Consider the following 24,038-nt stretch of genomic DNA (forward strand, 5'->3'; position numbering starts at 1 on the left):
AATTTTCTTTAGTAAACTAAAGTGAATTTAAAATATATTTTGTGTTTACTTAATAAACATTTTTATTTAATGTACTTGTGAAGGTCTCTAGTATACTTAATATACTTAATATACTTTTCTTGCATATCCTTACATATCTTACCATATAAGAATAATGAAGCAAATTAGTAGCAACTTTGTTAAACTCAAAAAGATAAAAAAAAAAGTGATCATCTTAAAACCACAGATTATTACTCATAGGTTCTCTTTTAACTCTAGAACTGCAGCTGTGGGCGTGGAACATTTTGTATTCATCTGTTGTTTGTTATGCTCCGGGTATTTCAACTGGAACCTTCAGATCCAATGTTATGGAGAAAAACTTTAAAGAATTTTGAGGTAACTTTTAATAAATGCTTTAGAGTAAAATTACTAACAAATTTTTATGGCTCATTCTTGACAATTTTCCATGAGGTGTAAATTTAATTAGACAGTAGTCATTTTGAAGGCATGAAGATATTTAATTATTATTTGAGGCTTATCTCTTATAATCCACTAATTAGTTTTTTCTTCCAGACTGTAAAGAAAGTAAACACTGACCTATAAAAATACTGTCTTTAGTAACCTATATATATTACTTTTGAAGCTCTTAAATTGGCTTTGTGAAAAATTTATGAAATAAAAGACAAATAATTCAACCTCTAGAACTCTTCATATGTATATTATGGCACGAATATCATTGTTACTGTCTTTTTTCAATGTTAGGTTGAAAGTTTGTTCCAGAAATATCACAGTAGGCGTAGCTCAAGGATCAAAGCTCCATCTCGTAACACCATCCAGAAGTTTGTTTCACGCATGTCAAATTCTCATACATTGTCATCATCTAGTACTTCTACATCTAGTTCAGAAAACAGGTTAGTACTTTTTAAGGAATTAAAAGCATTAATCCAGTGTTACTTTCTAATTTTAGAGGTATTTTTTTATATCTTCTTGTTAAATTGCTCTAAATTAATTTACTTATTGAATCTTGACTTTTAAAGTTAAAATCAGGGGTAAGCAATATTAAAGGTCATCTAAGTATGTGTGTATATACACACATATATGCATACATATATAGGGACTTTTTATCCTGAACAACTACACTGTTGAAAACTGGCACCTTAAATATCAGAATATAATAGTCATTTCACAAAAAAAGTCAGGTGGCAAGTATAAAATATAAGTGGCTGCTGTTTATCTGTCATTACTTTGTGCCAAGCACCTAAAATGGTGTCTAATTCTGTTCATATACCAACCTGATTATCACTCTTTTGCAGACAGTGAAGCTGAAGCACTGTATAAAAAATATTCTATAGTTCTTTTATAAACAAATCATATACAAGCCAAAGTGGTTTTCCAAAATCACTTTCAAATGTAGGACCTTTAAATTGAATGACATCACTTCTTTTAATGATCTTGCCAGAGAATTCTCATTACAGGCTATTTTACTTGTGAGAATACAAGGATGCTCTTCTAAACAGACTAATCGTTAGTAATTAAGAGATAAAGTAGCCATTAATCATAGTTATTTAAAATCTGCGCTTCTCAAACTCTTCCATTTCCTAACTGCTGATAAGAATGAACACGTAATGCTAAAGGGTCTGAATGAATATGTAATGGTGAAGGATTTTTACACTCAAAATGACAGGTGTAAAAAAAATTTCAAATCTGTAGTATTATCAAAACACCTGTGAATTTTCTTTCTTTTCCAAGTTCTTTATTGGGTTTCTTCATTGGTTTTAATGTAAAAATGAGTTTTTTAAATCACTCCAGAAAGGAGTGCTGCTTCTCTTAAAAGGGCACTTCTGATATGTTCCTGAGGGACCTGTTTGAGAAGCACTAATCTTAAGTGATTAAATCCCATCTTCATCCCATCAGTTTTTTTTAAGTGTTGTAACTGCTTCAAAAGTCATGAAGAATAGAATGTAATCAGGCCAAGGGATTTGTGAAGGAAAGAATGGAGAGACCTATGGGAAAAGTAAAAGTTTGAATTTTCTTATTTTTGATTAAATGAATTGATTTTAGAATCAATTGTTTTACAAGTTTTTTGGGAATTAGAGATTTCTACTTCACATGGTTCGGTGATAACTGAAGCCAAAAGAGATCGTGCAACAGCTCAGTTGAGTAAAGGCAGAATCAGAACCTCAGTATCTTGACTTCTTGTTCAGGTCTCTTTCCCTTAACTCCTTATCTCTTCAAAATAGATGAAAAAAAAAAAAATGAACTTTATTTGTTAAGCTTCCTGAGCCAGACTTATTCTGGAACCATCTTCCCTTTGATTCACATTCCTGTAGTTTTTTATTTTGGAAAAAAAAGTTTAAAACCAGGTAGTCAAAGTCAAAATAGAAAGTTTCTCGCTAAAATGAACAAAGATAACTTCTAAACATGGGCTAGTCATAATATGGAGGTTTTATTAATTTGTTTGGTTTACTATATCTGTGGGGGGGGAACCACAGAAGCTATAATCTTGATATACTGGGATTATGCTGTGTAGCTAAGTAGATTAATGTTTCATGTAATTGGAAATTTTTATATCTAAAGACTACAATTTTTTTTTAAGACTACAATTTAAAAAACAAAACAGGAAATTTATCTGGAGACCTGACTGCATTGTATTAATTTTAAATTATATAAGAAACAATTAAAGCCAGAATTTGGACAAATTGAATATACTTTAAAAATTTTGATGCAGTAAGTGTACTTTTAAGAAAAAAAAATTAATCTGAGAAATGCAAAAGATTTATATATATATGACTCTTTGTCACAGTATAATATAAAAAATTGAAATACCCAGCAAGGGAATGGTTAAAATATACTCATATCAGGAATAGTTCATACAGATATTAAAATTATGCTTCTGGGGTGCCTGGTGGCTTGGTTAAGTATCAGATTCTTAATTTCAGCTCAGGTGTCCTCTCAGGGTTGTGAGATTGAGGCTGTGCAAGGCTCTGTGCTCAGCAGGGAGTCTATTTGGGATTCTTTCCAATTTTTACCACCCTTCCCTCTGCTCACACTTGCGCTCTCACACTCTCTTTCTCTCTCAAATCTTTTTTTTTTTTTTTTAATTTTTTCATGAGAGAGAGAGAGAGGCAGAGACATAGGCAGAGGTAAAAGCAGGCCCCACGCAGGGAGCCCAACATGGGACTCGATCCTGGGTCTCCGGGATTAGGCCCTGGGCTGAAGGCGGCGCTAAACCGCTGAGCCACCCGGGCTGCCCTCAAATAAATAAATCTTTAAAAAAATTAATGCTTCTGAAAAAAAAAATGCTTCTGAAGAATACTGAATGGCATGAAACAAAATGTAAGTTATAATACCGTATATTACACATGAACCCAGTTTTTACATATAAAGGTATTGTGGGATCCATACATATTTAATGAACAGAAATTTTAATGGTTCTTAATAGGTGGCATTATTATGAGTGACTTTTATACTTTAAGTACTTGGGGCTTTAAGATTCATCAGGTCACAGATTCATCTCTGTCACTACTCACCTCTGCCCTTGCAGCTCAGATAGCCACAAAGGATAAGTGAATGAATGGGTGGGGCTCCGTTCCTGGAAAACTTTATTTACAAAAGCTCACAACAGACTAATTTGATCTCCTTGTAGTACACTAATACCTGCTCTCTACTCAAATGACTTTACTTCTGATAAAACTTGCTAAAAAGGGGATCCCTGGGTGGCTCAGCGGTTTAGCGCCTGCCTTTGGCCCAGGGTGCGATCCTGGAGTCCCGGCATCAAGTCCCACGTGGGGCTCCCGGCACGGAGCCTGCTTCTCCCTCCACCTGTGTCTCTGCCTCTCTCTCTCTCTCTATGTCTATCATAAATAAATCTTTTTTTTAAATAAATAAATCTTAAAAAAAAAACTTGCTAAAAAGAAAATGTGAAATGTAGAAGTGAGAAATGTTTCTACTGCTTTCTTAAAATATGAAAATACAGGAACAGTTCATGTCCAACAATAAATGGATGCTGAAGTCAGAAAAGCATTTAAGAAATAAGTTGTACCTGCAATTGGACTGAATTATGGAATTTTCTTTTTTCTTCTAAATCTTTTGAATAAGCTCACTTTGGTATAATTTGAAAGTTACTTGACCTGGGATCATCTCTGCCATTAATATTTTTATTATAGATTGTTGTGTAAATCATTTCTGCAGTGTTTTTTGTTAATTTTTATCATTACTGCATGCATATTTTGCATTTCCTCACTCAATATAGCTTCATTATCATGAAGAGAGCTAGAAGGGGCAAATGAGCAGGAGGGAGAGAGACTAGTACGTGTGCCTTTACCTCAGGAATCATCCATCATGACTTTGCTCGGCCTGTTCAGCTTTTATGAAAGTTTTTCAGGAAACTGTTACTTTGCTGTCAACTATTCAGACCTGTTTTTCAGGAATTATAGCTTAAAGTTGTAGAAGTGTAATATTAGGCTCAGAGAAAAGCCTGAAGTTAGTAGAGACTCAAATTTGTACAAGTAAGTAGATTATGAGTTATTCTCCTGAAATTAAGCCTACCATGAAGTGATTTTATGATCTTTGGCAGCTTCTTTAGCATTTCAGAGCCTAATCTTTATATTATAAAGGAAAATACTGATTTTTAAAAGCTACTCATGACATCATGAAGTGGTTCAACAAAACTTTATGAAGTAGAAAACAAAACCCCTGTCTCTAGTCTGAGCTGCATACAAAACTACTGTTTAACAGTTTAATACAACTTTTAAAAATTACATAAAGAAAATCGAATTCTTCTCTATACTATTTGTTTATACTCACACTACTACTACTCTCATCTTTGTTTTTTAAACAAATGTAAAAGTCATGCTTTATATTTTGATCTGAAACTTGCTTTTTTTAAAAAAAAAAAAAAAAAAACTTGATACCTGGAACAATTTTCCTGGGTCAGTACAAAAATAGACACTACTTTTTTTTCATGGCTGTATAAGATTATATAGATATGCTACAATTTATTTTGCTATTGCCATAATTAATGAACATTTAGTACACCTCTAATTTTTTGCCTATTAAATGCAACAAATTTTCTGTTTATGTATTCCAAATATCTCTGTAGGATAGCATCCTACAAAATAGGTTTTTTAGGTCATAGATATGTTATATTAAGTAATTTAAGAAATACTAGCAAATCCCTTTCCAGAAATTTCATTTTTTACTTCCACTAGCAGTGTATATGAGAACTTGCTTTCCTATGCCAATACCCAGGCCAGATGTGACCAACCTATACAATTTGTGTCAATCAGGTTATTTAAAAAAAAAATTTTTTTTTTCATTAAAATGCATTTTGTACTTCATTTTTCATACTTACTGGCTATTGGTATTTTTCATTTCAATTGCCTTTTTATCTTCTTTGCCATTTTACTATTAAATTACTAGTATTTTTCTTGCTGATTTTTAAAAGCACTTTCTGTATTAAGAATAGTCTAATACATAGAGTATCCTTCACATATACCTGATAAAGTTGCAGGTTCACCATAATTGGAATCATTCTGTACAAATTAGAATTCTGGCATGGTATCTGATGTTCTTCACCACATAGTATGTTGTGGATGTATGTTTTTGTCATTGTGAATGTCTTGGAGACTTTTTTTTTTTTTTTAAGATTTTATTTATTCATGAGAGAGAGCGCGCGCGGGAGAGAGAGGCAGGCAGAGACATAGGCAGAGGGAGAAGCAGGCTCCATGCAGGGAGCCTGATGTGGGACTCAATCCCGGGACTCCAGGATCACGCCCTGGGCTGAAGGCAGGCGCTAAACCGCTGAGCTGCCCCCAGGGGTCCCGAGCCCGAGCCCTTTTCTTTTTTTTTTAAAGGCTTCACAGTGTGTGAGTGTACTGCTTTTTAAACTTTTTGATGTTCATTTGGTTAATTTTTTCTTTATGCTAAATACTGCAGAGAACATTCTTTCATACATATATAATCTATTATATAGATTATAATATAAAAATAATAAAATCTTATTTTGTCTCTTTATTTTCTTATGATATATTCCTAGAAGTCTAGTTGAAAGGTTTTGTATATTAACAATGTAACATATGTTTCTAGCTTTGTTTCTTAGGAAAGTTGGACCAGTTTATGGACCCACACAAAGTGCTTCTGATGGGCCTTCAAACTTAACATGGAGTAGATGAGTTCTAAGGTCCTCTCCAGTAATTGCAACCTTAGAACTATTGGCATATAGCATGTTTGTATATAGTCAAACCTTACAACAGTTTGTTTAAAAGGTACAATAGCAGAATTATGGGGCTACATGGGTCTCTTATATTGTACTTCATATATTGAATTGTATTCATAGCAAGAAAAGGTTAATTCATACCCACAACCTATAAATATTTAGTGGTGTGAATCTTATTTAAAATTAGTATACTAATGAAAGAAATAAATACTTCCCAAAAAGTTCTATAGAAAATGCTCTTAACAAGCATTTCTAATTAGTTTTTTTCATATTTAAAGAACCCAAAATTGCTTTTAGCTCTGGTGTTAATCCTTTATTATATTCTTTTGTGTCTAATGCTTTCCTCTCCCCTTCCTTATAGTATAAAAGATGAGGAGGAGCAGATGTGTCCTATTTGCTTGTTGGGCATGCTAGATGAAGAGAGCCTCACGGTGTGTGAAGATGGCTGCAGAAACAAGCTGCATCACCACTGCATGTCAATCTGTACGTGGCTCTTCTCCTCCCCGTGCTTACCCAGCACAGTTAGCATATGAGCCCACTAGTGATTTAGGGTTCTAACATGACTTTTAGGGAGACTAGGGAGAGAAGAAAAATAACTTTAGGCCCTTATTTAAAGTTTTCACTAGAGTTGAGGATCTGTTAGGAGATGAGGTGTGTGAGCAAAGAAATGTAATACAGTGTGATATGTGTAGTAACGGAAGGCAGGCACAGAATTTAAAACAAAATTCTGGTCTGGAAGATGTATGTGGAGGTGAGGAGGTGAGAAGATCTGGGCAGGCATGACAGGGTAACATGAAAGCAAGTTTTGGAATAACATAACTAGGTAACCAAGTAGGCAGAATGTTTTCAAAAACAGCAAAATACATGTTGTAACTTTAAAAAATAGCATTTGCAGAAGGTACACATTAGAATAATTTGCCTCCTGTGTTTGCCTGCTTCTACATAAATATATGAAATTATTTTTTGAGATTCCTTCAATATAAACCTATACTAGCCATTAGCAACAATTATTATATGTAACTACTTGATGTTAAGCATTTGCATTTTTTTAAGTGTTTTCCTTTAATTTTCAGGGGCAGAAGAATGTAGAAGAAATAGAGAGCCTTTAATATGTCCCCTTTGTAGGTCTAAGTGGAGATCTCACGATTTCTACAGGTAACAATTTTGAATTAATGAATTGGATATGTTTAATAAAAAATAAAAATGTTCTCTGGGTGTTATTTAAGTCTTTTAAATTTTTTTTAACAAGCTTTTGTTAATTTTTCGTTTAGCCATGAATTGTCAAGCCCTGTGGATTCCCCTTCTTCCCTGCGAGCTGCACAGCAGCAAACCATACAACAGCAGCCTTTGGCTGGATCACAACGAAGGAGTCAGGAGAGCAATTTTAACCTTACTCATTATGGAACTCAGCAGATTCCTCCTGCTTATAAAGATTTAGCTGAGCCATGGATTCAGGTAAGTAGTTCTTGTTCTTCATTTCTCAAATAAACCTTTACAGACCAATTAATGTAGCTGTCTACCACTCGTTTATAATTTAAGGAAATACTTTTGCTTGCCTCCCTCATGACTGATAGTTTGATCGAAAATTTTACCTTTGGTGTTAACACTCTCCTGCTTATTATAGAGCTTAAACTTTGAAAATTCCTGGAGTCACACCTCCCAGCTCTAGAAAAATCTCTTTCTAAACAATCAGACATAAAGGATTATCTAAGGATAGACACTAGACCTCTTCAGTGCTAACCTGTTCAAATGTTTAATCCCATTCCTACTAAGAATTTCTATCATTTTTCTTGTTTATTACCATTTAAACTCAATCTTGGCCTCGGTGGCTCAGTGGTTTAGCGCCACCTTTGGCCCAGCGCGGGATCCGGGAGATCAGGTCCCATGTCAGGCTCCCTGCATGGAGCTTGCTTCTCCCTCTGCCTGGGACTCTGCCTCTCTCTCTCTGTCTCTCATGAATAAAGAAATAAAATCTTTTAAAAAATAAAATAATTAAAATAAACTCAATTTCTTTTTTCTGTATTCTCATGGCATATAATAGGTGCTTGATAATTGCTGAGTGGATGAATAAGAAAAAAAGTATAGTATTTGCCTTATATTAGCTAGCCATTTTTATTTGTAAGGGCAGTTTCTGTTCCTTCACTTTCTCTTCTGATGAAATGCTTTTTCTTCCACAGTAAATTGGAATTTCTTTGGTGGGTTGGTGGGACTCTAATGATTTTCTTTGTCGTTGCCTACTTTGTCTATTATTTTTAAAAATGTAGAATCCCAAACCAATCTCTCCAATAAACAATAGTGAAGTAAAATATTTTCAGTAATCTGTTAAATTCTGTTCAGTACTACTAAATTTGGAAACAGAGACACTGACTCAGCTTGTATATCATAAGGATTTGTTTCCTTTTTCTTTTTATGATTTGTATCTTCCTGTAGCTTTTGAATTCTCTTTTCTCAGTAATGTGTTATGAATCTAATAAAATCTGCAAACTTAATAAACACAAATTATTTCTTTCATCTGGTTCACTAATGGTACTAAACATAAACCCTCACCTGCCCCTTCAGGAGTCCTCAAGAGAACTTTCAAGTTGATACTTAACTATTGGATGCTATCTTTCAAGGTAGTGGTCTAATCAGTTTTGCTTAAGCTTTAGGTTGGACTGTGCCTATATACTCCTTGTTTTTTTATTGATGCGATACAAGGCAGAATTAAGCCTTAGATTATGGTATGCTATTTAACAATGAGTGCCAGCCATATAACAAGTTGACTGTATTCTAGTTGACTTATTCTCCTTTACTATCACCTTAGAACACATTTAAATAAATCATCATTCGTTTTTCCTAAAATTGTGTTTATTCATCTCTAAAATTCAGAAATTTTTCATATAAGTTATGTAGGGTATTAAGTTTACTTTTAGCTAATGAGCCCATAATGTCAAGACCATGTACCCTTTCCTTGATTTAGGGACTCTGGCATTGCAGGCATGGTAATGATGACTGTAATGACATATAATTATAGGCATAGCACTATTCTTTGCAGATTTGAACACAAGAGTTTTTTTCTTTTGTCTTTAGATTTTTCCACTCCATTTATAATAGTTCTATTTTGTTGGGTGTTTCTTTTTCTTTAACCTTTTTCTACAAGACAAAAAGCACATTAAAAGTTTTTGACTTAACTGTTGTCATCTAGAGGAGAAATACTCTATCTCTTGGACACTACAGTGCCTCTTTTTTTTTTTTTTTTTTTTTTTTTTTTTTTACAGTGCCTTTTTTGGTCTGGCTTTATCTTGCTTCAGTTTCTTCTCTGTAACTACCTTAATACAAAGTTTGGATACTTCATAGATTTTTTTTTTTTTGTCATAAGCATAGGAGTACAGAAGCATATAAAAATATATATGAATTTTAAGTGGCTGGACATATTTGAAACTGTAAGATTGGTGAAAATTTGAGAAATGTCCACAAGTTTCCTTTCATAATAAAAAATCATGCTTATTCCCAAATACTTTAGGTTCATTAGTTTTTCTTCACATTGAATTTATTGTGTTTGTTTGATTATAGGTATTTGGAATGGAACTTGTTGGCTGCTTATTTTCTAAAAACTGGAATGTAAGAGAGATGGCTCTCAGGCGTCTTTCACACGATGTTAGTGGGGCTTTGCTCTTGGCAAATGGGGAGAGCACTGGAAACTCTGGGAGCAACGGTAGAAGCAGTCCGAGTGCTGGAGCCAGCAGTGGGTCTTCCCAGACCAGTATCTCAGGAGACGTGGTAGAGGCATGCTGCAACGTTTTGTCAATGGTCTGTGCTGACCCTGTCTACAAAGTGTACGTTGCTGCTTTAGTAAGTAGCTTTATTACATAACTAAAGCATTATGGGTGGTTTTTTTTTAGAGCTTGTAGATATCACTCTTAAGATGCAATGAAACTTACTTTACCTGATTTAATTTTGGAAAATCCAAATTTTTATTCCATAATCCCAAGAAATTGCAATTTTCCATTAATCTCTTCATTCGCATTTTACTTGTTTTAATCTATTCAGGTTTTAATCTATTAAGGTTTTCTTATACACTGTTTACTTTTCTCCCCTAAAATAGCCATGTCTTGCTGGTCATCTCTTTAAATTTTCCTTACACCTTACACATGGTCAAATTAAAAACGCTTTATGGGATACCAAGTGATTGTAGTTACTTTGATTTTTAAAAAATTTTCTATTAGTTAGACATTAAGGAGAACTGGTTATTAATAAACATTGTACAGAAATTCAGAATCCTTTTCACAGAGGAGGGCTTCATGACATAGATGACTGAGTTTTTCTAGTTGAAGCTATTAGAAGTTGTCTTTCATGAGTGGGATGGAATGATGAAGAGGTTGTTTAATTTGCAATTTTTGAGGCTAATTTGACTTTCTCCATTCTGAGTATCCATATCTTAAGATAGGGTTTTTCGATCTTAGCACTATTGACATTGAGCCAGATAATTATTTGTTGGGGGCAAGAGTACTGTCTTGTGTACTGTAGGATGTTTAGCAGCATCCCTGGTCTCTACCCACTAGATACCAGCAGCAAACCTCTCTTCTCCCTCCCATCCCCTTCATGACAACCAAGAATGTGTCTAGGCATTGCTGAGTGTCCACTGAGGGTCAAAATTGCCCCAGTTCACAACCACTGCTTTAGAATCATTCTTACCTAGTTAGTTTTTAAAACTCCTTAATCTCTCTGCTTATTCTGGCTTTTTCTAATCCATTCTCTAGCAACTATGCTAATGCATAGCCTGATGGTTATGAACATGAATTTGGAGTTAGAACTGAATGATCTCATAATTTATCATCCTGAGATACTTGAATAATCTGCTAGTTAAACTAGGACTAGCCTAGGCAGTCTGAACATAAGGTCAAGATTATAGAGACCTTAATTCAAATTCTGGTTCTTCCATTTGCTAGCAGTGTGACTTCAGGACTCTTTAAATTTCAGCTTTCTCACCTATAAAATAATGAAAATATTACCTCCTTAAAGACCACTTTGATTATTTCCTAGCTTAGAATCCTTTAAAGGATTCGCTTGCTTTAGCAGCACTTCCAGAAGTATATTTCATGACAGTTTGGCAGGATTATGAAAAGTTCCCTGAAGAAAGTTCTGAGTTAAAATTGATGAACATTGAATTATAGAAGTTCAGTGAGTCTGTTCACTGCCAGGCTCCCAGGAACCTTCAATAAGCCAATGTACATTAGGAATTTATAAGAGCAAGAGGTAGAATGCATTATTTCCCAAATCTATCTTTACCGTGGTCTGTTTTTTCATGTAGAATATCCAGGGACCAGCATACTGTAAAGACCAATGTTTTGGGCCCAACTTTTGACCTGTTCTTGTTACTGTTTTCCAATACAAACCTTCAGACACACTTGACTGTTCAATGTACTGCCTTACTGTTGGGTTTTCTTCTTAAGTTCAGATGGTTTCCCATCTAGTTTGTGAGCTGTGGGGTGAAGGGACTCTGAGAATCCTACTGTATTCTGATTCCTCTATAATTAGTGTGCCACACATAATGGAGGCAGAAATGGCTCCTTCCCTTAAAGCTCTCCATTCTCTTTCTCCTCTCCTTTTTGTCCTTCCTCTTTTCCCTTTCCCCTCCCTCGCCATATATAATTCTTCGCTGAACCACTGAGAGTTAAAGGAGTCATGACATGACATTTCACCTTAAATATTTTAGCATATATCTCTTAACAAATACATTCTTCTGTATAACCACAATGCAATCAGCAGACTCATGAAATTTAGCATTAATAACAATACTCTTATGTACTTATAAAGCCCATATTCATATATCCCCAGTTGTTGCAACCATGTCTTTTACAGCTAAGTCGCAGATTTTACTCAGTTTTCACCAGTTTTCTCATTAATGTCTGTTTTCTATTTTAGGGTCCAGTCTAGATACTCACATTGCATTTAGTTGTCATGTTCCCTTAATCTCTTTCCATCTGTGACAGTTCCTCAGTCTTCTCTCATCTTACATAGATCTTGACACTTGAAATGTGCTGGCCACTTATGTTGAAGAATGTCCCTCATTTTTGGTTTGGTATTTTCTCATAATTTGATTGAGTTTATGCATTTTTTGTAAGAATACCAGAGATGATATGCCATTATTAGTGCACTCTATCAAGGGTACATGATGTTACTGTCTTATTATTGGTGATGCCGTCATTTATCACTTGGTCAAGGTGATGGCTATTGTGTTTCTTGCTATAAAATTACAGTTAATAAATGTCTTAGGAGAAATACTTTGAGACTAAGCAAATACCCTATTTCTCTTTTTTGCCCATTGATGTTAGCATTTGTCAGTGGGTCTTGCCTACAGCAGTTATTGTGGTGTTCACTGGTGATTTTCTGTTTCCCTCATTCCTTCTAAATTGGAATTCTTCTATAAAGAGGAACTGTCTCTTCTCCATTTATGTATTTATTCAGTTTTTATTTTTTATTCAGTTTTTAAATTTCTAATCAATATAGGCTAATGGGTATTTATTTTCACCTATGGATTATAATCCAGGACTATCATCATTTAATTTGTTGCTTATATTATTCCAGCTTTGGCCACTGGCAGCTATTTTTTTAACTTACTTTGAAATTCATACTTCAAAAATAGCAGTAGTAGTTCAGAGAGCTGCTTTCTACCTCATGTTTTATTTGTTATCAGTATAGATTCATGGATTTTTTTTATTTGTGGGTTATAATCCTTTCCTGTCATTATTTTATTAAATTATCTCAGATGTTGCCAGGGTCTCTGATGTTTCTCAAATGCAGTTAAACTGACCTTCAGTTTTTTCCTCCCAGAAAACATTGAGAGCCATGCTAGTATATACTCCTTGCCATAGTTTGGCAGAAAGAATCAAACTGCAGAGACTTCTCCGGCCAGTGGTAGACACCATCCTAGTCAAGTGTGCAGATGCCAATAGGTAAGGCCCTATTGATGAACTGCTTCACACCCTCTTATATTAAAAGCCTAGCAACAAGCCTCACACCTGGTGAGTATTTGATAAATGTTTATTAAATGAGGCTCTGAATATTGTTTTCTAACATGAGATTTGAAATTAAAATATAATACTTAAAGCTGTTGAACACTAGGGAGAAGTACTGATGGCAAGTAAAAACCACGCTAACAAACTGCATGGATAACCATATTTTTGTGTTGTGATTTTCTTTTATTTTAAAATAATATTTCTTAATCTCAAATCCAGTTGAAAGAACAATAGCTCTTATATACATAATCTCATTTTAGAGAATGAGTTACACAGGATAGGAACCAATAAAATCATTACACCTGCTTAAAAAACCAAACCATTCCATATTTGCTGTGTTTACTGACAGTTTATGCCAAAAAAAAACCAGCAACAAATTGCATATATCTGTGCAACATCCTCCAAAACTGACAAGGAACAAGAATAATGCTAACTAGAGGGGTAAAAACAATAAGGTAGAGAAGTGAGGCACAATTGTAGTGAAAATAAGCTCAAACTCTGCTTCAGTGGGACCACTGGTTTGTTCACTATTCATTTAATGAGGACAGCTCCCGCCAAAGGTTGTCATTTAATGAGGACAGCTCCTGCCAAAGGTTGTCAGTTGTCGGGCATTCTCACCACTTTACATCCTGCCCATCTGACAGGAGAGGAAGCACTGAATCGCCATTGTTGTGCCCCTGCCATTACATTCATTTGGAACTTGCTCAGTCACACGATGTACATTGTAGGTGTGTAGCCAGTCTCAAAACCTAGGTGCTTAGATTTGACTTCTCATTTCATGAAGTTTGTCTCCACTGTTTTCTCTACTCAAGCCTATGGATGGATTGAAAGTATTAGAAATTATCTTATTTAGAGAGAATACTATAATACCTGAACAACATTAAGCAAATTATCAAATAATTTGTAAGATGCATAGAAAAATTATAGTTTTTCAGTATTAGAGTACATATTTTTCTGAGAACATCACTGCTTTTGTGACATTTGTTGTATTGTGGGCTTTCTGGAATGCTAAAATTAGGTTGTTTACCTGGTCACTTCAATGACGGAACATTATAAAAAACAGAGAAAGAGATTTTAAAGTATTTGGAACTCACTCTGGCTATTTAAGAGAATATAAAGTTTTGGATGGGAAGGTTTTGTTTTTAATGTAAGAGACTCTTACTGAAAATTCAGAAATTAAAATGAGCCTTTTTTATTTTAAATGAATTAATCAAAATATGCCTTTCATCTGGTTTATTTTGATATCAGTATTTGTTCTCTAAGAGCCACTGCTAAAGATTCTGTGTTTAACACAGATAAAATTTATTTAAAATTTTATAAAATTATATAAAATTTAGACCCTAAATAATGAATACAATTATTTGTAGGGACATTGTTAATGTAATTTGAGTGGTGGAAAAACAAATACCTGTGGAAACTTTTTTTCCCACTTTTACACATAGCATCACATTAGTATTGTCCTTTTAATGTGTATTTTATCCAAGATCCAAATCTGACGTTGCTTCTTTCATTTTTAGTCGTACAAGTCAGCTGTCTATATCAACACTGTTGGAATTATGCAAAGGCCAAGCAGGAGAGTTGGCAGTTGGCAGAGAAATACTTAAAGCTGGTAATAACTTTTTACTTAATATAGCAGGTCTTACCATTTTCCTTAGCTGACTATCGAATCCTTTAATCTCTGATAGGGCAGTTGTATACAGGACTTTGGAGTAATTGTGTAAATGGATTTAGTCACCTAACAATAGAAATATGAATTAACCAAAGAAATTCTTTTTTAAAAGATTCATTTAATCTGGGGGGGGGGGGCACGTGCGCACATGTGTGTACATGCATATAGAGGGAAGGGCAGCAGGAGAGGGAGCAGACTCCCCACTGAGTGCAGAGCCAAACACAGGGCTTGATCCCAGGACCCTGAGACCATGACCTGAGCCGAAATCAAGAGTAGGATGCTTAACTGACTGAACCACCCAGGCGCTCCTAAGGAAATCTTAAAATAAATGTAATTAGAATATTATTCTTGGCATTATGCTCTTTTGATGTTTTGTTTTAGATTTTATTTATTTATTCATGAGAGACGCAGAGAGAGAAGCAGGCTCCATGCAGGGAGCCCGATGCAGGACTTGATCCTGGGACTCCAGGATCATACCCTGGGCCGAAGGCAGGTGCTCAACTGCTGAGCCACCCAGGCGTCCCTGTTTTAGATCTTAATATCACGGTTTTTCAGTTATTTTTACTTTCCTTTTCATAGGATCCATTGGTATTGGTGGCGTGGATTACGTCTTAAGTTGTATTCTTGGAAACCAAACTGAGTCAAACAACTGGCAAGAACTTCTGGGCCGCCTTTGTCTTGTAGACAGACTGCTGTTGGAATTTCCTGCTGAATTTTACCCTCATATTGTCAGTACTGATGTTTCACAAGCTGAGCCTGTTGAAGTCAGGTAATTTTTCTTCTGCAAATAGATTACTTTGTTCTTCCTTCCTGCCCCATCCCTACCCCCTAAGAAAGACACATTAGATTTATGAAAGACTCAAACTACAGAGCATATGTAAGTTACTAATACCTTAATCTTCAATTGACATAAAAACCTCAAGTCTAGGCTAATTACAAATTTATAGATCCTCCACAAAAAATTATCAATCCTTTGTTCTGAAATGACATTTTTAAATGTATACGCTTTAAAGTAGTACCTTCTTTGTATGTGCGTACATTTTGCAGTAATTTTGACTTGTCTAGTAATTGAATGTGTCTTTTTTTCTTTCAGGTATAAAAAGCTGCTGTCCCTCTTAACCTTTGCTTTGCAGTCCATTGATAATTCCCACTCAATGGTTGGTAAACTCTCCCGAAGGATATATTTGAGTTCTGCAAGAATGGTTACTGCAGTACCCCACGTATTTTCAAAACTATTAGAAATGCTGAATGTTTCCAGTTCCACTCATTTTACCAGGATGCGTCGTCGTTTGATGGCTATTGCAGATGAGGTGGAAATCGCTGAGGCCATCCATCTGGGCATAGGAGACACTTTGGATGATCGACATGACAGCTTTTTGCAGGCATCCGTCCCCACCAGCTATCCAGAAGCCACAGAGAACAGCCCCCTTGAGCGTACAGACCATTTAGAGAAAACTGGAAAAGGACTGTGTGCTACAAAACTGAGTGCCAATTCAGAGGACATTACTGACAGACTGGGCAGCATTTCCGTAGGACTTCCCAGTTCAACAATGGAGCAACCAAAGCCAATGGTTCAAACAAAAGGCAGACCGCACAGTCAGTGTTTGAACTCCTCTCCTTTATCTCATCATTCCCCGTTAATGTTTCCACCCTTGTCAACTCCTCCTTCATCTGCCCCATCTGCACCACCTGGCACTGGAACAGATGTCTCTAAGCATAGACCTCAGGGATTCACTCCCTGCAAAATACCTTCTGCATCTCCTCAAACACAGCGCAAGTTTTCTCTACAGTTCCAGAGAAACTGTTCTGAAAACAGAGACTCAGATAAACTTTCCCCCATTTTTACTCAATCAAGACCCCTGCCCTCTAGTAACATACACAGGCCAAAGCCATCTCGACCTACCCCAGGTAATACAAGTAAACAGGGAGATGCCTCAAAGAATAGCATGACACTTGATCTGAACAGTACTTCCAAATGTGATGACAGCTTTGGCAGCAGCAGCAATAGTAGTAATGCTCTTATACCCAGTGATGAGACAGTGTTCACCCCAGTAGAAGAGAAATGCAGGTTAGATGTCAACACAGAACTCAACTCCAGTATTGAGGACCTTCTTGAAGCATCCATGCCTTCAAGTGACACGACAGTAACTTTTAAGTCAGAAGTTGCTGTCCTCTCTCCTGAAAAGGATGAAAATGATGATACCTACAAAGATGATGTGAATCATAATCAGAAATGCAAAGAAAAGATGGAAGCTGAAGAAGAAGAAGCTTTAGCAATTGCCATGGCAATGTCAGCGTCTCAGGATGCCCTCCCCATAGTTCCTCAACTACAGGTTGAAAATGGAGAAGATATCATCATTATTCAACAGGATGTAAGTATAGTCTTGAAGAGATTAGAGAATTTCCTTGGAGCAAGCTAAAAGAAATCTAATTCAGAAATGATGCTTTTCACATGAGTTAATCATTAGAAGCAGTTTTTCACATGGAATTATACGACAGTTTTGTATCGTTGCTTTACCACAAACACTACTTGCCTATTTCAAAGGCATTTCTGATTGATTCTGTAATGGTGATCACTTCTGCTTTTGACACTGGTCACCAGCACTGTCCCTTCAGAACTTTATAGGTGGTTTGGGAAGCCAGACTGAACAAGAATAATACTTTGCCAGACTAATTTTACAAACTCTTCCTCTTTTAACTTAACAGTAAAAAGATTGCTTTCATTTAATATGTAGACACCGGAAACTCTACCAGGACATACCAAAGCAAAACAACCTTACAGAGAAGACACTGAATGGCTGAAAGGTCAGCAGATAGGCCTTGGAGCATTTTCTTCTTGTTACCAGGCTCAGGATGTGGGAACTGGAACTTTAATGGCTGTTAAACAGGTAAATATCTAGTGAGCACATAATGACTTAAATTATAAAAACAAAGCATGAGCAAATAAGAAAAAGGATGTGTCACTGTGTATATATGCTTTAGGTTCTTTAATTTTCAGAAACCCAGATTTCAAAATAAATACTGCTAGCACCAAAAGCATAATTAATTCCTTTTTTTTCTTTTAAGGTTTTATTTATTTATTCATGAGAGAGAGAGGGAGGCAGAGGGAGAGTCAGGCTCACTCTGCAGGGAGCCTGATGCGGGACTCAAGCCTAGGACCCTGGGATCATGACCTGAGCTGAAAGCAGATGCTCAACTGAGTCACCCAGGCACCCCTAAAAGCATCATGAATTCTAATGAAAAGCTGAAGCATGATTATTTTAACAAACTATAGAAATGATCCCTGAAAGTATAGTCTTGAAGCATGATTATTTTAAGATGCAACATCGGGGATCCCTGGGCGGCTCAGTGGTTTAGCACTTGCCTTCGGCCCAGGGCATGATCCTGGAGTCTCGGGATCGAGTCCCACATCGGGCTCCCTGCATGGGGCCTGCTTCTCCCTCTGCCTGTGTCTCTGCCTCTCTGTGTCTCTCATATGAATAAACAAATAAAATCTTAAAAAAAAAAAAAAAAAAAAAAAAAGATGCAACATCAAGATGGACCTCCAGGTTCTTGGTCTTTTTTGTGCTTTTTATAAGCAAGAGTTATGGTTTCCTACTCCTTTTAGCAGTGTTACCAGTGCAATATCATCTTGGGATCTCTGTAGCTTACTTTTTATTAATGAGCATGTTTATGAAGATAAAGCTTTCATTTTTTTTTAAAGAATTTTTTTTTAATTTTTATTTATTTATGATAGTCACACAGAGAGAGAGAGAGAGGCAGAGACACAGGCAGAGGGAGAAGCAGGCTCCATGCACCGGGAGCCTGACATGGGACTCGATCCCGGGTCTCCAGGATCGCGCCCTGGGCCAAAGGCAGGCACTAAACTGCTGCGCCACCCAGGGATCCCAAAGCTTTCATTTTTTTTTTAAAGATTTTATTTATTCATGAGAGACACAGAGAGGCAGAGACATAGACAGAGGGAGAAGGAGAAACAGGCTTCCTGCGGGAGCCCAGTGTGGGACCTGATCCCAGGACTCCGGGATCATGCACCCTGAGCCAAAGGCAGATGCTCAACCACTGAGCCACCCAGGCATCCTTAAAACTTTCATCTTTAAATTCTGTTGGTTCTTCCACTAGGCTTTTCTTATTCTATCTTTAGACAGTTTTGGAGGATTGGCTATGTCCCAGTTTTTTCCCTATTTCAGTGCTTCTTAAGCTAGACTCTTTTCTGTAGAATATTTTGACTTGGTTTTTAATAAATTATCTACATTGCATCCATGAACATAAATGCCAACTTCTGTTAATATATAAACTGATTTGAATTTGTCCATTTCAGATCAGATTGTTAGTAAAAATTGTAAATGGAAATTCATCAGAATTCAAAACTTTGTAAACATGGTTATTAAAACAGGTGACATATGTCAGAAATACATCTTCTGAACAAGAAGAAGTAGTGGAAGCATTAAGAGAAGAGATCAGAATGATGAGCCATTTGAATCATCCCAACATCATTAGGATGTTGGGAGCCACATGTGAGAAGAGCAATTATAATCTCTTCATTGAATGGATGGCAGGTATGTTCCTGTTTTAAATTGCCAGTGATAGTACATGAATTTAACTTTCTGGCTGACATTGAATTTAGGAGAAACAGTTTAATGAACACTTGTTTTTAATAAGTAGTTTGAATTTCTAAAAGCAAGTCACCCCTACCTAACATAATATGAACTGTAAATACTTTGTTCTGTCTTACATTGATTGATTGATTGATTGATTGATTGGCAGCAAAGCAAAGTTTACAGAGTGATACTACAAAGCTCCCAAAGAGGGAGGGAACCTGAGAGGGTTGGGTTGCCCATTTGTCTTACATTTAAATAAAAATAAGATACTGTCTCTACCTTTCAGAGTTTTTCAGTGTTTCTTTTTAAATGATTGTATAGCACTGTTTTATAGGAATTTTTTTTAAAACCTGCTATGCATAAGACCCATATTTTTCCAGGCGGCCATCATCAAGGAGAGATGTTCTAACTTGACAGTATAAAAATGAAATCAAGATAGAACTTGGAAAACTTATTGTAGGTCAACTAGCACTGACAGAGAAAACTGAACCTTATTATCTGCTTGAACAAATACAGACTAGGTTTTATGTGGTATCATATCATACATACAGTAAGACAAGTAACTTAGGATGTATTGAACGAATAAATGCTTGGTTTAACTTCTTAGATTTTTTTTACATTTGAAGAGTAGATTTCTATTCACATATCCATTCTTTAGTATGTTCCCTGATGTTGGTTGTAGCTGCGTTGATAAGATTGACTATTATAAATAATTCTTAGTGAGATTTATTGAGTTTGTGACCTGTCCCAGGTCAGAGCATTCCCAGGAGAATATGAAGCCTAACGCTGGATCTTCTGGCTCCTCCCGTTCGCTCTACCTTCTGCTAAATAACATGTTTAGCACTGTTTACTTAAGTCTTATTTTTTAAGATTTTATGTGTTTGAGGGAAACACAGAGATAGCGACCAAGATAGCACAAGCGGGGAAGAGAGGGAGAAGTAGGCTCCCTGCTAAGCAGGGAGTCCCACTCGGGACTCCATCCCAGGACCACGGGGTCATGACCTGAGCCGAAGGCAGATGCTCAACTGACTGAGCCACTCAGGTACCCTACCCTGCAGCTTAAGTCTTATTACGAAAAGTATTTTATACATCTTCGTCAAAAAGACAGGTGAATTGTACATTGCAAAAATAGTCTGGTGCAAAACTGTTAAGTTTAAAGCTTTCTGAAATCTTGACCTTTCAAAAAAACTAGTTTGTGAAAGTTTGATGAAAATGTTTGACAGGTTTTGAGATGACTGGAATGTGTTAGTTTTTAAGTCCATTTCGCTTCTGATGCAGAGTATAAACTTAACATTTCAAATGTGAATGTCCGCTCTTATGGTGCAAGCTTATGTAACCAAATTGTAATAAGCGGTTTTAATTTTGGCTTAAGTTTATGATAATTAGTATTATATGTTTGTCTTCTAGGGGGATCTGTGGCTCATTTGCTCAGTAAATATGGGGCCTTCAAGGAATCAGTAGTTATTAACTATACTGAACAGTTACTTCGTGGCCTTTCCTATCTCCATGAAAACCAGATCATTCATAGAGATGTCAAAGGTAGGAATTCTTTTAATTACTACCTACTAACAATAAATAGAAAACAAATGAGAGTTTTACAACTTGGACCTTTATTGGCAGTTTCTAACTTAAGATCAACTATCGGATTGTTTTTCCTGAGTAACTCAAAATACTAGAATTATTAGAAGTGAAAGGAACCTTGGAGTCATGAAATCTGCCTTCCTCAGAGAGACTGATTTTTCCAGTCTCACTGCTAATTGATGGCAAACCAGTATAAAAATCAGGTTTCTGATTTCTTGGTCTCATGATCTACTACTGCCTCCCCAACCATTCCTGTTTCTAGTTTTATTTAGAATAATTGGGGTATCATGAGCTTCTTTTGAGAAAAATCCTTTAAGATCTTTTGCAGTTTATCTTATTAAGAATAACTGGTTTTCTGACATGTATGTGTGACTAGTATTCAAATAATTTTATAACATTAACTTTTATGAGTTATAATTAAGGAATTATACTATTTTGAATTGGTCTAGGTGAGTATGTTTCAATAGAACTGTCTTAAAATGGAAACCACTAAAATTTTAACTTTGAGGGAAGATTTTTGTTGGGAACATTAAAGGTTTTCAACACTTAGTAACATTTCATTAAATGTCTGCCTTGATCTCCTTTTGCCTTGTTACTTTGATCTTTCCCTCTGAAGATTTGGATTTTATTTTTACATTGTTGATAACCTGTGTGCCTTTTTAGCAAGAATGAAGTGAATCAAGAGGGGAGATTTCTCTGAACCCTTCCATGCCCACTTCCTTTGTTACTGTCCTATTTCATTAGTAGTATTTTACTGAGTTTTGAATCTATTCTTTTGCTTTTTAACATACAAGGTCATTTGCTCTTTTTGTTGACAGGTGCCAATTTGCTAATTGACAGCACAGGTCAGAGACTGAGAATTGCAGATTTTGGAGCTGCAGCCAGGTTGGCATCAAAAGGAACTGGTGCAGGAGAGTTTCAGGGACAGTTATTGGGAACAATTGCATTTATGGCACCTGAGGTAAGAAGCAGCTGTGAATGTGATGGCAAAGTAGCTGGCGTTCCATGTGACAGAATTATAGCAACTTAGGTTGCAGTGTTGTTCCGTATGCGCTTACCAATGAGAAGATTATGGCTCTAAAATAAGGTTTTAATGATATCCTTGATTTCAGACTCTTAATCCCTGACGTTCCATCTTTGTCTTGACAAAATTTTAAAAGAGCAGGCTTTAGTAGACTTGCTTATAAGACCGTTGCCAACAGAGAATTTTGGGGTAGTTGTACTACTTGTTTTATAGTATGCCCAAAGTACACATAATTAAAAATCTTAAGAATTGCTCTCTCTCTATTCCAAAGGGAGATGAGCACACAGAAGCTAGTCTTCACAGTAGTGAAGAAATTTCACGTAGTATTGCTGTTCTGAATCAGGCTTCTTCAGTTGTGTTCCACACTCTTCATGTTTATACGTAGTGATAATTGGTTGTCCTCTGGCCCCACAGTGACTTAAGTACACAGGGGCTGCTTGGATATTCTGTGATCTGACTCCTTTTCAGAATCTCACAATTCTCCAAAGTACTTTTGTGCCACATAGGAGATTAAGCTTGTTAATGAAATAAATGAAACATCAAGGTAGTCCATGGAGTTGCTGTCTGTACCATTGTTTTGGTCTGAAATAAAAACCTAGAATACATAACTACAGAATATTTTTCTCTTTTGTTAATGAGTCATATTTCTAAATTAACTATTTTAGGTACTGAGAGGTCAGCAGTATGGTAGGAGCTGTGATGTATGGAGTGTTGGCTGTGCTATTATAGAAATGGCTTGTGCTAAACCACCTTGGAATGCAGAAAAACACTCCAATCATCTTGCTTTGATATTTAAGGTAACTATAATATAAAAATTACTTTTTCTGCTGTAATTGGCAGGAGGCAGATTTTCATGGGTTCCCCTTAACTCTCAATCTAATGTCAAAGCATGTATCCTCCTTGAAATAAATATGCATATATGTATCTCTTGGAATTCATACGGTGTGATGAATGTTGGTGGCATGTACAGTCAGTCCTCATTTTTCAAGTAGTTAGGCTCTATAAAGTCACTTCGAACAATGAGTTAGCGAATAATGAATCATTGTTCTTAGGTGAAATATGTACTAAGTATATCCAACTTTCAAATGTAAAAATGTAGAGCTCTTTATGGACACAATCCACAAATCTTTAAAATCTGATTTACTATTTTCTGTATTTAAAAAATTTACACGAGTCAGGTACCAAATCCCGTCTGTCCTACCTTTCTGACAACTCTCAAATCCATTCTGTCCATTTCCAGTGGAGAAGAGTATAGTAGTTTAGATTTTTAGCTTCTGATCCAGACATGTGCCAGTTAAAAGCTCAGGCTCTGGAATGATACAGACCTGATTTCAAACCGTGGTTCCAGCCTTTAAACTTTAAAAAGCCATGTGACTCGGGAAATGACTCCGTCTGCCCTCTGTTTTCTTGGTTATAAAACGTGTATAATTACAGCATCTACTTCATGGGATTAATATGGGAATAAAATCTCTGGGCCTGAGTAACTCGAAATCCAGTGCACCAGTACCTCAGTACCTCCCAGCACCTCCCCCAGTCCTTCCCACACTTCCATACCTTCCCCATTCAGTGCAGTTGAGTTTCTGATGTACTAAGCGGACTGGCCAGGTGTGGTCTCAGTAGCTTTGAATAGCTCTCTGTGCTGAATGACAGAACATGTATGATGAAGCAAGGATGACAAACCATCATACTGCAGAGTATGAGGAGAGCATATAGTATGAAGTGAATACTTTACCTGTCTAATCATTTTGATGTACTTAGTCATGTTCATTTGAGACAAGGAAAACCATAGATCCATCTGCTCAGGAAGTGTTTGATTAAATTCTGAAATCCTAAAATTTGAAGATTCTTAGAGGAAGCCTCCCATCCAGTGGGTGAGTTTTTCCAGAGACTCCCTGTCAGAAGCAAGTCCACCAATTTCAGCTTCAGTTCTTCTATGTACAGGATGCACGTGTACTTCTAGATCAGAAGCTCC

At 36.0% G+C, this 24,038-nt stretch overlaps 2 protein-coding genes and 1 pseudogene across 14 annotated transcripts in view; 1 reads left to right on the forward strand and 2 right to left on the reverse strand.

Annotated features, from left to right (window-relative positions):
- MAP3K1 (mitogen-activated protein kinase kinase kinase 1) overlaps positions 1–24,038 on the forward strand; it is a 79,279-nt gene that overhangs the window by 52,585 nt on the left and 2,656 nt on the right. Inside the window, exons 5-19 of the mRNA XM_077897855.1 lie at positions 259–375; positions 742–890; positions 6,558–6,679; positions 7,270–7,351; positions 7,468–7,651; positions 9,749–10,027; positions 13,010–13,131; positions 14,712–14,803; positions 15,443–15,632; positions 15,957–17,235; positions 17,599–17,751; positions 19,257–19,419; positions 20,869–21,000; positions 21,861–22,003; positions 22,732–22,863. Coding sequence (XP_077753981.1) covers positions 259–375; positions 742–890; positions 6,558–6,679; positions 7,270–7,351; positions 7,468–7,651; positions 9,749–10,027; positions 13,010–13,131; positions 14,712–14,803; positions 15,443–15,632; positions 15,957–17,235; positions 17,599–17,751; positions 19,257–19,419; positions 20,869–21,000; positions 21,861–22,003; positions 22,732–22,863 — 3,339 coding nt within the window. The remainder of the gene's footprint in view (positions 1–258; positions 376–741; positions 891–6,557; positions 6,680–7,269; positions 7,352–7,467; positions 7,652–9,748; positions 10,028–13,009; positions 13,132–14,711; positions 14,804–15,442; positions 15,633–15,956; positions 17,236–17,598; positions 17,752–19,256; positions 19,420–20,868; positions 21,001–21,860; positions 22,004–22,731; positions 22,864–24,038) is intronic.
- The window catches only part of LOC144314109 (uncharacterized), a 102,944-nt gene that overhangs the window by 26,084 nt on the left and 52,822 nt on the right, over positions 1–24,038 (reverse strand). For 2 of the 13 annotated variants that reach the window (XR_013379773.1, XR_013379781.1), the window contains exons 3-6: positions 23,621–23,705; positions 23,268–23,375; positions 14,838–14,929; positions 13,788–14,007 (exon numbers count right to left, since the gene is read on the reverse strand). The exons of 1 other annotated variant lie outside the window; for it this stretch is intronic. The gene's annotated coding sequence lies outside the window, so the exon portion shown is untranslated. 10 more of the 13 variants (XR_013379772.1, XR_013379780.1, XR_013379771.1 and 7 more) reach the window with 7 other exon arrangements.
- LOC144315038 (small nucleolar RNA U3) lies at positions 17,981–18,162 on the reverse strand (annotated as a pseudogene).

This window comes from Canis aureus, chromosome 5 (genome assembly GCF_053574225.1).
Source record: "Canis aureus isolate CA01 chromosome 5, VMU_Caureus_v.1.0, whole genome shotgun sequence".
Classification (NCBI taxonomy): domain Eukaryota; kingdom Metazoa; phylum Chordata; class Mammalia; order Carnivora; family Canidae; genus Canis; species Canis aureus.